Source organism: Brachycentrus maculatus, unplaced genomic scaffold (genome assembly GCF_059751285.1).
Source record: "Brachycentrus maculatus isolate JH-2025_06_01 unplaced genomic scaffold, ASM5975128v1 h1tg000633l, whole genome shotgun sequence".
Classification (NCBI taxonomy): Eukaryota; Metazoa; Arthropoda; class Insecta; order Trichoptera; family Brachycentridae; genus Brachycentrus; species Brachycentrus maculatus.
Window position 1 is genome coordinate 412,501 of NW_028281369.1, and position 13,717 is coordinate 426,217.

The 13,717-nt window shown below is 33.5% G+C and overlaps 1 protein-coding gene across 1 annotated transcript in view; it reads left to right on the top strand.

The window, feature by feature from the left end:
• LOC148300923 (uncharacterized) overlaps window positions 1-13,717 on the top strand; it is a 112,744-nt gene that overhangs the window by 89,740 nt on the left and 9,287 nt on the right. Inside the window, exons 2-3 of the mRNA XM_088274115.1 lie at window positions 6,501-6,676; window positions 13,099-13,246. Coding sequence (XP_088130241.1) covers window positions 6,501-6,676; window positions 13,099-13,246 — 324 coding nt within the window. The remainder of the gene's footprint in view (window positions 1-6,500; window positions 6,677-13,098; window positions 13,247-13,717) is intronic.

The following is a 13,717-nucleotide window of genomic DNA, read 5'->3' on the forward strand; positions in this document are numbered from 1 at the left end:
TTGTTCCTTATTTATTTGATACGAGGTATTACAGTGACGTGTTGACTTCGAATCAATATTCTTTCCTCGACGCATCCCCTTATAAGAAGACCACCTCTTCCTAAAAGGGACCCTGTGACAATGCGTTTGGCTCGGACTCGCCTGAAGCCAAATAGGTTTGGCGTTTACAGGATTGTGGGCTGGTCATGATCGACACAATTGTACGTTTTCAGGTTATGTGGAACATATGTGCGAAGAATTAACAGTGATGTGTCGGCTTATGGACTTCCGGAAAAGGATATATACAGTCAAGTAACAGCAATTTTGATACTATAATGAGACAATAACCTAATGGCACACTAAGTTTGAGTTCGAAATACAGTGGGACCTCTTTATTTATTTTTTTGTAAAATAGAAATATTTATTAATATAATTTTTATTATTTTTGTCCGCCTCCGTAGTGTAATGGTCAGCACGCTCGGCTACCGTTCTGGAGGTCTCGGGTTCGATTCCCAAGGGGGGTAAAATAAATATAAGTGATTTTTTCACTGTAATATTTATTCAATATTACCATGGACTGGTACCTGAAGCGGAGGGCTGATCACCTTTCCTTCATGTGTAAAGGATCAAGATAACACTGCGTTTATATGACACAGTGCCCTATGCACCATTGGGGTGCGGATAAGGGTTTTATTATCATTTTTATTATTTACAGAAATACTTCAAATTCACATTATTTTTTGTCATCTCATTTAAGATGAAGAAGAATATGGAAGTCTGGGCATTTACGGGGCTGACGACCGTCATAGGCTGGTTTGATTATAATCCAGGATTCGGACCTCACATACTAATAAAAGAGTTTCTGCTCAATAAAAAGCTTCTTTTCGTCTCACAGAAAGTGTTGTTTTTGCATTTTGAAGAAAACGTAATGTGCAATTATTTTTTAAATATACTAAATATTTTTCGAATGGAGAAAGAACCTTCAGGTTTTACCTAAAAAGATGTGTACACAGTAAAAAGCTCAATAAGTGGCTTGATATTTATTTTTAATACATTGAATTATATTTTTAAACTTTAAAAACGTTATCCTGAAAAATCAAGTTTTTTTATTTATGACGTTTTTGAAAGGAGTGAGCGATATTAGTATTGTTAGTAGAGGCCTAGATCCAACTGCGGAGAGACGGCTGACAAAATAATTATGAAAATAAAAGTTTTTATCATTAATTTTTATTTTATTTTATTTTAATGAAAAAAAAATATTTGTGTTTTTATTATTTACACAAATATTTCAATTTCATACTATTTCTGTGAGCCTAAGCTCAATAAGTGGCTTGATATTTATTTTTAATACATTGAATTATATTTTTAAACTTTAAAAACGTTATCCTGAAAAATCAAGTTTTTTTATTTATGACGTTTTTGAAAGGAGTGAGCGATATTAGTATTGTTAGTAGAGGCCTAGATCCAACTGCGGAGAGACGGCTGACAAAATAATTATGAAAATAAAAGTTTTTATCATTAATTTTTATTTTATTTTATTTTAATGAAAAAAAAATATTTGTGTTTTTATTATTTACACAAATATTTCAATTTCATACTATTTCTGTGAGCCTAAGCGGCTCATTATTAGAAATAGGTATCAGATTGTGGTAGTGTGGGTTCGAACCGAGAAACTCTGACTCTAGAGTCGGTGACACTAACCACGGGACCACAACCCGACCACGATAAAAAGAAAATTAACTTCAGATAAAAAGAAAAAGTCACATAATTCTTTATATTTTAGAGCTGGAATTCCATTACCGTAATCTTGATCGTCATATTTAGTTCTAGACGTATGTTATTTTAATGTTTGTTGATAATATGTGTTTTTCAAACCTGCCCATTTAAATTCTCTACTCTAAGTAGAGGTATTTCAAATTACACTCAAGATAAGACCATGGGATAAAGTATTCCGTTTTTACAAGAGAACAATGAAAGATACGACAGTACGACGTACCGGTGCGGTGTTCCTACACAACAAGCATAGTTCTGTAATAATATAAACAAATTATTCAATATAACATTTAATAAGCTAGAATTCGAGTAACCATGGGAAGATGAATGAGTATAGTCTCACAACTTGTTGAGTGTGTCCAAACACTTGTTCACAAATCTGGGTTTCTCAAGAACATACTATATTCTCAATCCAAGCATAGATGGCTCTGGTGAAGTTACACGTACAGTGTCATGAGATTAATGATATCTGTAGTTCCAAAAAATGAGTATGTAGTGTAGTTGTCAATAACGGGGAAAAGCTATTTCTATGTATTTGCCAAAGACTAAAGATTTTCGAAATGTATTAAAACCTGAATGTTTTTCCTCCATTTGAAAAATATTTAGTATATTCAAAAAAATAATTAAACAATACATTTTCTTCAAAATGCAAAAACAACACTTTCTGCCCTGTAGCGGGTAAATATTATGTTTAAAATATGCCGCTTTTGCTGGGATATAGTACATTTTCTGGGCATTCCGAAAACATGCAGTGCTGAAAATTGACAATTTTTTTATATAATTATGACGTTGTGGAAAGGAGTGAGCGATATGTCAACTTTATTTTGACATCAATAAGTCATATTTTGTATTTAGCAGATTTGTGATACCCTCATTTACAATTAAACTGACTTCCAACATACGTGCGTTGCATAACGATACAAATTCTACGCCCATTTATGTCGAACAATGTCGCAATATAGCGATTATTTAAGGAAATATATTCCACATTACTGTTTGCGCGCCATAAACGGGCACAGACAATTAGATAATCAACTGTTTATTATCTATGGCGCAGCAATTATTATTATCCATGGCGCGGAATACGAATTTGAAGAACGGTCGTTTGAATTTTGGCGTCAAACAATGCGGTCTTGTAATGATTGACGTTTGGCTGATTTAAACTTTAACCCTTTCCACTCTGACCATTTTTTCTCATAACTGATCAGGTACTCTGATAAAAAAAAATGCGACGTTTTTCTACCATTAAAATAAATATTTTGGTTCCTTAATTTTGGGACACTCTGTCTGGCAATTCGTATGACCATGTTTATTAAGATTAACTGTAACATATTGAGTGTGTCCAAATACTTGTTCACAAAATCTGGATTATCTCTAATTACAGGAGTTATTTTCATATTATTTTTAGACATCTCATCAAAGATGAAGAAGAATATGGAAGTCTGGGCATTTACGGGGCTGACGACCGTCATCGGCTGGTTTAAGTGATCACTTTACACACGTGTAACATTCACCAATTCTACCCATTATTGACAACCACCCTACTCAAATTCTTTATACATGAACCAATTTAGAAACCTTGTTCTTGAATCACTAGAACTTCACTAGAGACATCTATAGGTGAGATGTAAAGTGACGTGTGCAAAGTGATCACTTAAACCAGCCGATGACGGTCGTCAGCCCCGTAAATGCCCAGACTTCCATATTCTTCTTCATCTTTGATGAGATGTCAAAAAATAATAAGATTAACTGTATTTATCTGAAATATTTTTTGGTAGAATATACTTGGGTGATAGAGAAATCAGTGATTAAAGTTATACCTGCGCCGGGCCAGACATTGTGGCCCACGGAGCTGCCTACTAGAATCATACGGGCCAGAATGTCTGGCCTACAGAGTGGTAAGAGTTAAGCGTTGGGTGTAGTAGCAGGAATGTTGGGTCGGTGGTTGCCAATGAGGCAATTTTGACTTCTCATAGGTCATAGCAAAAGAAATTGACAATTCTAAAAAAGTAAATAACTTGTTTTGTATATTAAAAGCATTGTTAACTTAATGGTATGGTAATATAACACTCTCCTCATCATTCATAGTTCACTTTGTGTAATACCACATAAAACACTACTTCATGGTTTCGGCCAAATATTGACTACATGAAAAAGAAGAAAAAACATAATTTGAATCGAAATTAGCAATGAAGTCTGACTGGTCAAAGGGTTAAGTTTGCCATTAATCGTACATTACAGCGCCTTAACACTTTGATATCGTCACATTTTAATTCGATGATTTATCAGGAAAATTATCCATAATTTGGGAATATCTGATTTTTATTGAGATTGCCGGCTCCGTAAAACTTTTATGGTCGTATTTATTGAGCCATAAAAAAAACATGGTGATTTCTCATAATCATTTTTATGCGTGTGTTATTCTATCCAGTTTCTGAGAAAGTGGATGTCTCAGATGCTAATCTACGATACATAAAAAAAATTGTTCTTAGTTTGTTCAAAATCATAAATCTTCTTAAGCCATGCTTTGAAATTTTGACAAACGTTGCATTCGAATAGCCACTTGTTAAATATAAATTATCTTTATATAATTAATAAAAATAAATATTTTTACAAATAGTAAATGTTAATTTAAGTTTGCTCAAAATCTTAAATCTTCTAAATTTATTCACCGATTAGTTTGAAATTTTGGCACAGCATTATATTTTTACATATTATTATCTGCGACAGCTGTTTTTTCTGACATGTGACTGGTAAAAACATGTTTTTTTAGAAACATATTTTGTTACCACAATGGCAGCACCATCTATTGAAAGTTACATCAACACACTAAAAACTGAACATTTCTAATGGCGGACAGCTTGCTTCTTGACGCCCGCTGTCATTTAGCATTTGTGTTTTCGATTTCATTGTTGTTTTATAGATTTTTAATATGTAGTTTCGTTGATTCCCAAGCTTTGTTAAATCAAACATATTGGAAAAGTGTGCTTTCTATTTTATTTACTTTTCATCTGACCACTCTGAGCTTAATACGAAACTGATATTATATTTACATATGTAGTTTTAAAATTATTGCACCCATTTAAAATGCCGTATAAGTTATTTTAGAACAACAATAAAAAAAGTGAAATATAGAATTTTCTAATGCTAGCTCTCATAACTGTCATCTGCGTTTGAACTAATTTTGCGTTAAAACTGTTTTGCGTTTGCGGTTATTACCGTTAATTTATTCTAACGTGCGTTCCGGAACTGTCAATTTTTTGTCAAATATTCATACGTCTTTATATATCGATTTATTGATTTTATTAATTACTATCTTTTTACATTTAAAAAGCAGATAAATATTTGTATAATTGATATCTGTTCAACGGTGAACATACAGGTATGAGATTTGTAACACATTCACACTTAGAAAATCGAAAAAATATATAGAAAAAACTGGAGGTTTTTTAAAAAATTATTTTTGGTTATTTTTGAAAATATCATTCATATTTGAAATTTTTTTTTTCACAAAATAACTTATAAAAATCACTATATTTCTCATTATAATTTCGACCTGCTTCGAAGCGAAATAAGTCTTACATTTTGACATCTAAACAAAGATGAAGAAGAATATGGAAGTCTGGGCATTTACGGGGCTTATGACCGTCATAGGCTGGTTTAAGTGATAAGTTCTATATATAGTATATTATCCAATTTCGAATTTCGATCATTAGAATTTCACTAGAGACATATATTGTGAGATGAGGGAAGGGTAATTTTACAGTTTCACTCGACTGGTGGTGTTCGGCGGGAAGGGTAATTTTACCTTTTCACTCGACTCGTCGTAAATTGCGTGTCAGTTATTTTTACGCATGAGTTTTGCGGCATCTTTTGATCTCATATCCATGTATACAGTATGGTTGAATGTTATCACTTCTTTCCAGAGATGTTTATCTCTATTGTGAGCGCGAATCCGCCCGCAGATAGTGTGTTATAATATTTACAACATATGTTAATTCCAATATATATGTATTTTAAAAAAAATGCGCGCGGAAACACATCCGGCCCCTAGCGCGGTCGTTCGCGTGTTTCCTGCTTAGCAACCCAATGTCCACTTTTCTGAGGTCCTTACAAAATATTTGGTTTTCCTTGCCTCTGCTATGGCCCCATCCCTCATGTCGCTCACTCCTTTCAAGAACGTCATAAATCAAAAATCGTCAATTTTCAGTTGTGCATGTTTTCTGAATACCCACAAAATGTACTATATCACCATCCCAAAATGTACCATCCCACATCTTTCACTCCTTTCAAGAACGTCATAAATCAAAAAACTTGATTTTTCAGGAGAACGTTTTTAAAATTTAAAAATATTATAAAAATAAATATGGAGCCACTTAATAAACTTTTTACTGCGCAACAGATCTTTTTAGGTAAAACCTGAAGGTTTTTTCTCCATTTGAAAAATATTTAGTATATTTAAAAATATAATCCAACAATACCTTTTATTCAAAATGCAAAAACAACTCTTTCTGCCCTGTAGCGGGTAAATATTAAGTTAAAAATATGCCTCTTTTGCTGGGATATAGTACATTTTCTGGGCACTCCGAAAACATGCACAAATGAAAATTGATGATTTTAGATTTATGACGTTCTTGAAAGGAGTGAGCGATGTGTTAATCGGTCACGCACGTCTTGTACCATATTAAATCTTTGGTTTTCTCTCAATATTGCTCATCAACTGATGTTTTGATATGTTTCCTTTCCAGACAAGCACCTCGTCTTGGCGAACGATCCCGAGAATGTGAAGGACGAGTTTGCATTCGACAACCCGGGCTTTAAGGGCGAGGGGCCCTGGAGCCGCGCGCCCCCTGCCGCTGCGGCCAGCAAGGGCGCAGCTCTGCCCCCCGCCAGGCCGCCCTTCAAGGACGACACCTTTGTTGAGGTAACTGCCTGTTTTATAATTTAAATCGCGTTTAATGTAGGTATACAGTGAAACCCCGATATTACGTTTTTTAACGGTCCGAAGAAATAAAGCTTGAGGGAAAGTGTAAATGGAGTGTTATTGTATGAATGAAACCATTGTGATTTTTTATATTTTTTCGAACAATAGAACTGTTATAAAAATTACTATATTTTTATTATAATTTTGACCTGTTTCGTAGCGAAATAAGTCAAAATTCACTTTACATTTTGACATCTCATCAAAGATGAAGAAGAATATGGAAGTCTGGACACTTACGGGGCTGACGACCGTCATCATAGGCTGGTTTAAGTGATCACTTTACACACGTGTAACATTCACCAATTCTACCCATTATTGACAACCACACTATATATATGAACCAATTTTGAAACCTTGTTCTTGAATCACTAGAACTTCACTAGAGACATCTTTTGGTGAGATGAATCTCATCTTTGATGAGATGTCAAAATATTATATAAAAATAACTCCTGTAATTGGAGATAATCCAGATTTTGTAAACAAGTATTTGGACACACTCAAAATGTTGTAGATGGAGTGTGTTGAAAGAAATCTTTTTTTGTTGAAAATCGTGTAGAGTAAATTTTTTGCATACAAAAACCTTAAAGTAGGGATAATGTAAATGGGGGATTTGAAAAAAATACATATTTTTTATAAGTCATGTACACTCTGTTCACAGATATTTTACCCCTTTTTTTAAATAATCAAATTATAATTAAAATGTAACTTGGTTTTAAAATCACTATAAACATTTAATTATAACTTAATTATAATGTCTACCGGTTAGCTTCGAAACCGGTAGAAATTATAAATAAGTTATAATTTAATATTTATAGTAATTTTAAAACAAAGTTACATTTTAATTATAAAATGGAAAATCACAGAGTTAGTGCTTCAAATTTAAATTATATAATTAAATTAATTAAAGTATAAATAATTTTTAAAAAATAGAGGTAAAATATCTGTGAACAGTGTTGATGAGATTTTTTGCAAACAAAAACCTAAGGAAAAAAATGAATCTTAAAAAAATGTTTTTTATTTGAGTTTATATTGTGGTAATAACCTCAATTGAGATAGTAAGCAAACTGATTGAAATGGTAAGCAGACTGACGTGTTGTCACAGCACACCTGCAGTCACACCTTTCAGACTATATCATTATTTAACACTGACAACTATTATTACTAAATTAAAGCTCATTTGAAGGTCTTCATCTTGTTTGTAATTATATATTGTTATCCTGCTCCATAGTGCAGTAATTTAAACATTCAACTGACATTCGTAAGGTCCCGAGTTTGCTTCCTGCTCAGTTGACATTATAAAAAAAAGTTTAATTCCATTTGTAAACATTATTTAAATCCATGCGTAACTTTAAGCATTATCTATAAAATTAAGAAAGGTGTTTACAATACTTTGAGTGTGTCAAAATAGCGTTTTGAGTGTGTCCAAATACTTGTTTACAAATTTACGGGGCTGACGACCGTCATAGGCTGGTTTAAGTGATCACTTTACACACGTGTAACATTCACCAATTCTACGCATTATTGACAACCACACAAGAATTTGAGTAGTGTGGTTGTCAATAATGGGTAGAACTGGTGAACGTTACATGTGTGTATAGTGATCACTTAAACCAGCCTATGATGGTCGTCAGCCCCGTAAATGCCCAAACTTCCATACTCTTCTTCATCTTTGATGAGATGTCAAAAAATAATATGAAAAAAACTCCTGTTATTGTAGATAATACAGATTTTGTGAACAAGTAATTGGACGCACTCAAAATGTTGTAAATAAAAATATATGTAAAAATAACTACACCGACAAGACACAAAAGGTAGCATGGTGGGTGTCTGCAATTTTTTTTCTTTTTAATATGTTTAAAATTGTACTTTAAACAAATGTATACTATTTATGTTAATAAAAAAAGCAGTAAACCTAGCACGGCTGTCCAAACTCAAAACACAGTAAGGGACTAAGTAGATTCTACTTAGTCCAAAAATGCAAAAAAAAGTGCTACAAAAAACATGTTTTTACTTTACTTACTTTTTTTTAAGTTTGGACAGCCGAGCAATCTACACATATTCTGTACAAAAAATAATTGAATACTGTGACTTTCTTTTATTTTACTGAGAACCATAAAGTCTGTGTAGAGTTTACAAACGAGTTCTTTTATTTCTAGGTCACGGGTAAGTTATTGACATCTTAATAGGTTATGAGACAAGTATTGATAGTAGTTCTACTGTCTGCAGTTATTGGGGACATGCTTAGTGATAGCTCATTGAATATTTGTCGGTAAATATCATATTATGATATAGCCACTCAGCTTTACCTTAGACCAGGGATGGCCAACTTATGGGTGGCACGCGAGACCATTTTGCATGGCACGCGAATGAAGCAATGGGCATTTTAACAATTTTTCGTCGACTTATTCCCATGAATCATTATTTTCTTCAATGAACTTTATTAAATCCTACAAGAAGTAGATTTACAGATGAAAGTACTTCTTCTAACCCTTATCCGCACCCAATGGTGCATAGGGCACTGCATCGTTGCGACGCAGTGTTATCTTGATCGTTAATTGCATGAAGGCAAGGTGATCAGCTCTGCGCTTCTTGTACCAGTCCAGGGTGATATTAAATAAATATGAGAGTGAAAATCGGCCATATTTATTTATACCCCCCTGGGAATCGAACCCAGGACCTCCAGCACGGCAGCCAAATGCGCTGACCACTGCGCTACAGAGGTGGACGATGAAAGTACTACTGCTTGTATTCTATTTAAAGCTACCAGCTATGAAACCGATATAAAAAAATTGTAATCTATCATTAATTGTAATCATCCAACAACAAAAATCTTACTACTTATGAAGTTATAAGGGTTCCACATTTTTAATTAAGTATATTTTTTATTTATTTCTTTTATTTTGCCACTAACAAGTACCTACTTAGTTATTTTTCGATATATAAATGCTTTATTTATATTAAAAATCTGAAGTTATACAAACATTTGATGCATTTTTATTTCCATAGCATGTGGCTAAATTTTTTGACACTCAGGCTCAAAAAGGTTCGCCATCCCTACCTTAGATGGTAAATTTATTAAAGAATGTTGGAGGTTTTAAGTATAACTAGAAACATTTTGAAAGGTCTTGAAACAAGTATCAATAATAACTTTACTGTTTGCAATTATTAGGGACATGCTTATTGATAGTTCAATGAATATTTGTGGGTAAATATCATATTATGATATAGCCACTCAACTATACCTTAGATCAGTGGTTCTGAACTTTTTTAAAGTCGGGGAGCACTTTTGATCATAAGGAAAATTTGCGTTATACCAAAACTAAATATCCAAAAAACATACGAAGATAACTTTTATCAATAGTAAAACTGATTATTTTGTTACAGAGAAGTTACATTAATTAAAAAATAATACATGAAGACCATAAATATGTACTCCAATTAATGCGACACCTGAGCTTGTCGGTTTTTACAAATTTCAGCAATATTACATATAATATTTGATATAGCTACTCTCATTCCTCCTTCAAAATGTAACTTTGTTTTAAAATCACTTTAAATATTTATCATAAATTAATTATAATGTCATTTGATAATATATATATAGCAATCAAGACCTTCAAAAAGAAAAAGACTTCATGGATTAGAGAAGCAGGTTGTACAACTTTATTGCATAATAATCAAAGTTTTTTTGACCAAAAGAGGTACGTGTTAGGTTTTGTTTGATGTATATCCGTGTTTGGGATCTTGTCATTCCATATGCGTTTCCATAAAGTATGTTAATTGTAATTTGATAATATATTTATAGCAATCGGTGAATAGCTTTAGTAGATTTGAGATTTTAATCAAACAATCATTTCCATTTTTATTTATAATTATACTCATTTTAAGTGCAAATTGCTATCTGCACTTGAAATCTGGTCACGTGATTAGAGCACTCGCTGACAATGATTTACGACGTTTGTGAATACAAGCAACAAGCCCATGTACTCGTACAGTCATGCAGGTAAATAAGAACCGTGTTTATTTATGTTCTGTCAAATAAAATTCCTCGCAGATTAAAAATGGCGGTTTGATATGTCTATTCTTCTATTTAAACAGAAGGTTCTGTGAAAAGTGTTGTACGGATTCTTCAATGGTCAAACGCTGCAAGTCCGTGAGAGATTTAAGGCCTTAATCGCTACAATTTAATTCATTAGCATACGGCGACACTGAAAGCCAGTCATCACTTCACACCCGCTTTTTTTTCAAAAAATTGGATTTTTGTTTGTTTTTTAGAATATATCGTATATATGGCAAAAAACGCTAACTCGAAAATATGCAATTTTGACTTGATGATGCATATTATGAAGTTCTCAACGTTCTATAAAGTAATTAATGTTTTACTTAGTAAATACCACTATTTAGTAAATAGTGGTATTTACTAAGTAAAACATTAATTAAAAATGGATAAATTTTACCACAAAGTGACTGCCGAATCAATTAATGAAGTTCTATAAACTGGCAAAATACGCTAAGTAGTTTGAAATGTCATATACTCGCATACTTATGTGGTTTTAAAAGTTAATTCAACTTGTAAGTTTAATATTTGGTATTTTATTCAGGCTTTAAGCTTTCAATAACAGGGATTATTCAAACAGGGATTTTAGAGTTAACGTTTTTTGCCAGTATACCCACGATACATTGAAAAAATATTTTTACAATTTTTTTTGACTCCTTACTTTTCAATAACTTTTTTCTTTTCAAAACTATATATTTGTTTTGTAGAAAAACTATTTTTTTAAATGCTAAAACGGCATTTTGAGAAAAGAATGAACTACGTAGTAATTAACTATTAATGTTACCTGGGTTTGGAGAAAATCAAGTTGCGATTTAACGTATATAGGGCCTCAATTCTAAAGAAGATTCCAGAGTCTACACCATCTGAGTGTTCAACCACTTAATATAGAGATAATATATTTATACACACACATTACATAAGTATCAAATATTTATGAAAAAATGTGACTTACTCTGTTTGATCCCTGAGACAGGTGAATGGCAATCATCTACAAATGGAATTATTTTGTTAGCTTTTGGTTGTTAGTTAAATATTGAAGTTATGTAAAAAATTTGGAATGCAAAAAAAATAAGATTTTTCCTGATGGTTTATTCCAATACATATTATTATGGCCGAATGAGCTAGTTATTAGTAATAAAAAACACTTCAATCAAAATGTAGTGTACACTTAATGGTAACGTACATAGAACTACAAGATCTAAAACACAGAAACACATCAGACATACAACAAGTACCTCTTTTGGTCAAAAGAACTATGGTTTGGGTATGTGAATGGAATGAGCGAAAAAAAAAACATTAAAACAAATTTACGAGGCGAATTGGTTGGTAATAGAAACAGAGGAAGACCGAAGACGACTTGGCATGGTCAAGTATTTCAAATATTTAGACGTGATCAGGTCAGGAGAATAATTGGCGGGTATGTAAGAAGGATGAAAGTAGACTGAATGCAGTCGAAATGCGATCTCTCAGAAGAATGTGCGACAAAACGATGTATGATAGATGTGCGAATAGTGAAATAAGGAAGGTATGCAAAGCTGAGATAAGCATTATCGACTAAATTAAGAAAAGTGTGTTGAGATGGTTTGGACATGTAGAACGAATGAGTGAAGAAAGAATGGTAAAACAAATTTATGAGGTGAATGTTAGTGGAAAAAGAAGCAGAGGAAGACCGAAAAAAACATGGCATGATCAGGTATGCTAAATACTTGAAAGTGGTCAGTTTAGGAGTCGTAACAATCGGCGGGTATGTATGAGGAGATGCATGAACGTGGAAGAGGCGAAGAATGTTTGCAAGGACAGAGTGGTGTGGCGCTCTATTCTCTCTTAGCCTACCCCTGCGGGAAAGCGGCGTGATGGTTAGTTAGTTAGTTTACGTGTGAGGTGATGCATGAATATAGAAGAGGCGTAGATTGTTTGCGAAGACAGATTCGTGTGGCATTCTATTCTCTCTGCCTACCACGGAAGCACGGTGATAATCAGTTATTTAGTTTTAGTTAGTATTTAGCAAGCCAAATGTAAGGCCATAATATAAGACACCCAGGCCTGCTTCTTTCGTTTGCGGAGGGCATGTGTGAAGGCACTATTTTTATAATTTTTTTAACTCCTTAGCATTCAATAACTCTTTTCTTTAATTTATTTCTAATAAAAACTTATTATTTCAATACGAAAACGTTTTAAGAAATAAATTCAAATGTTACTTCAAATGTTACCTGCGTTTAAATAAAGTTTAGTTGCTATTTATCGTATGCAGGGCCTTAAGATTTCATTCTTTTTGGGCAAAGTTTAATATATATTTTGTTTGCAGAATGTCCGAGGCCGGTCAGCGGTTCCGCTATGGTCCCGGGACTTCACGGGACTCGGGTTCGAGGTCAGCGGAGGCATGCGGGACGGGATCCACGTCAGCAGCGTCCTCAGAGGAGGTCCGGCAGCCGAGAGCGGGAGAATTCATCAGGGTAAGGGACATGCCTTTAACACATAGGTGGCCAACATTTTCAGTAGCCGGGCCAGATTGTAGAAATGAGATTTCCTACCGGGCCTATGTGTACTTTTTCAAGATAGAAACCGAATTATTGCATATCAGGCATGTTTGCTTTGTTTTAAATTCCACGAAAAAATAGTTTGTAGTCCATCTGTCTCAGTTCTTCTGTTACTCTTCTTTTCTTTAGTCCAACGTCTTTACTACTTGACGCCATTATATGGGTCTTGAAATTGTCAGGATAGTGAAATACTCTCATATATGGGATATCATACGAAATACGCACGATGGAATGTTCTTTTGGTGGTTTTGTGTACACTAAAGGAAAAAATGTGATTTGCTCCGCGGGCCGCAAGTAGACACCGGCGGGCTGTATGCGGGCCGTGGGTTGGCCACCCTTGCTTTAACATATCTCTTTCAGATACTTCGGAGTCATATTATGTAATGA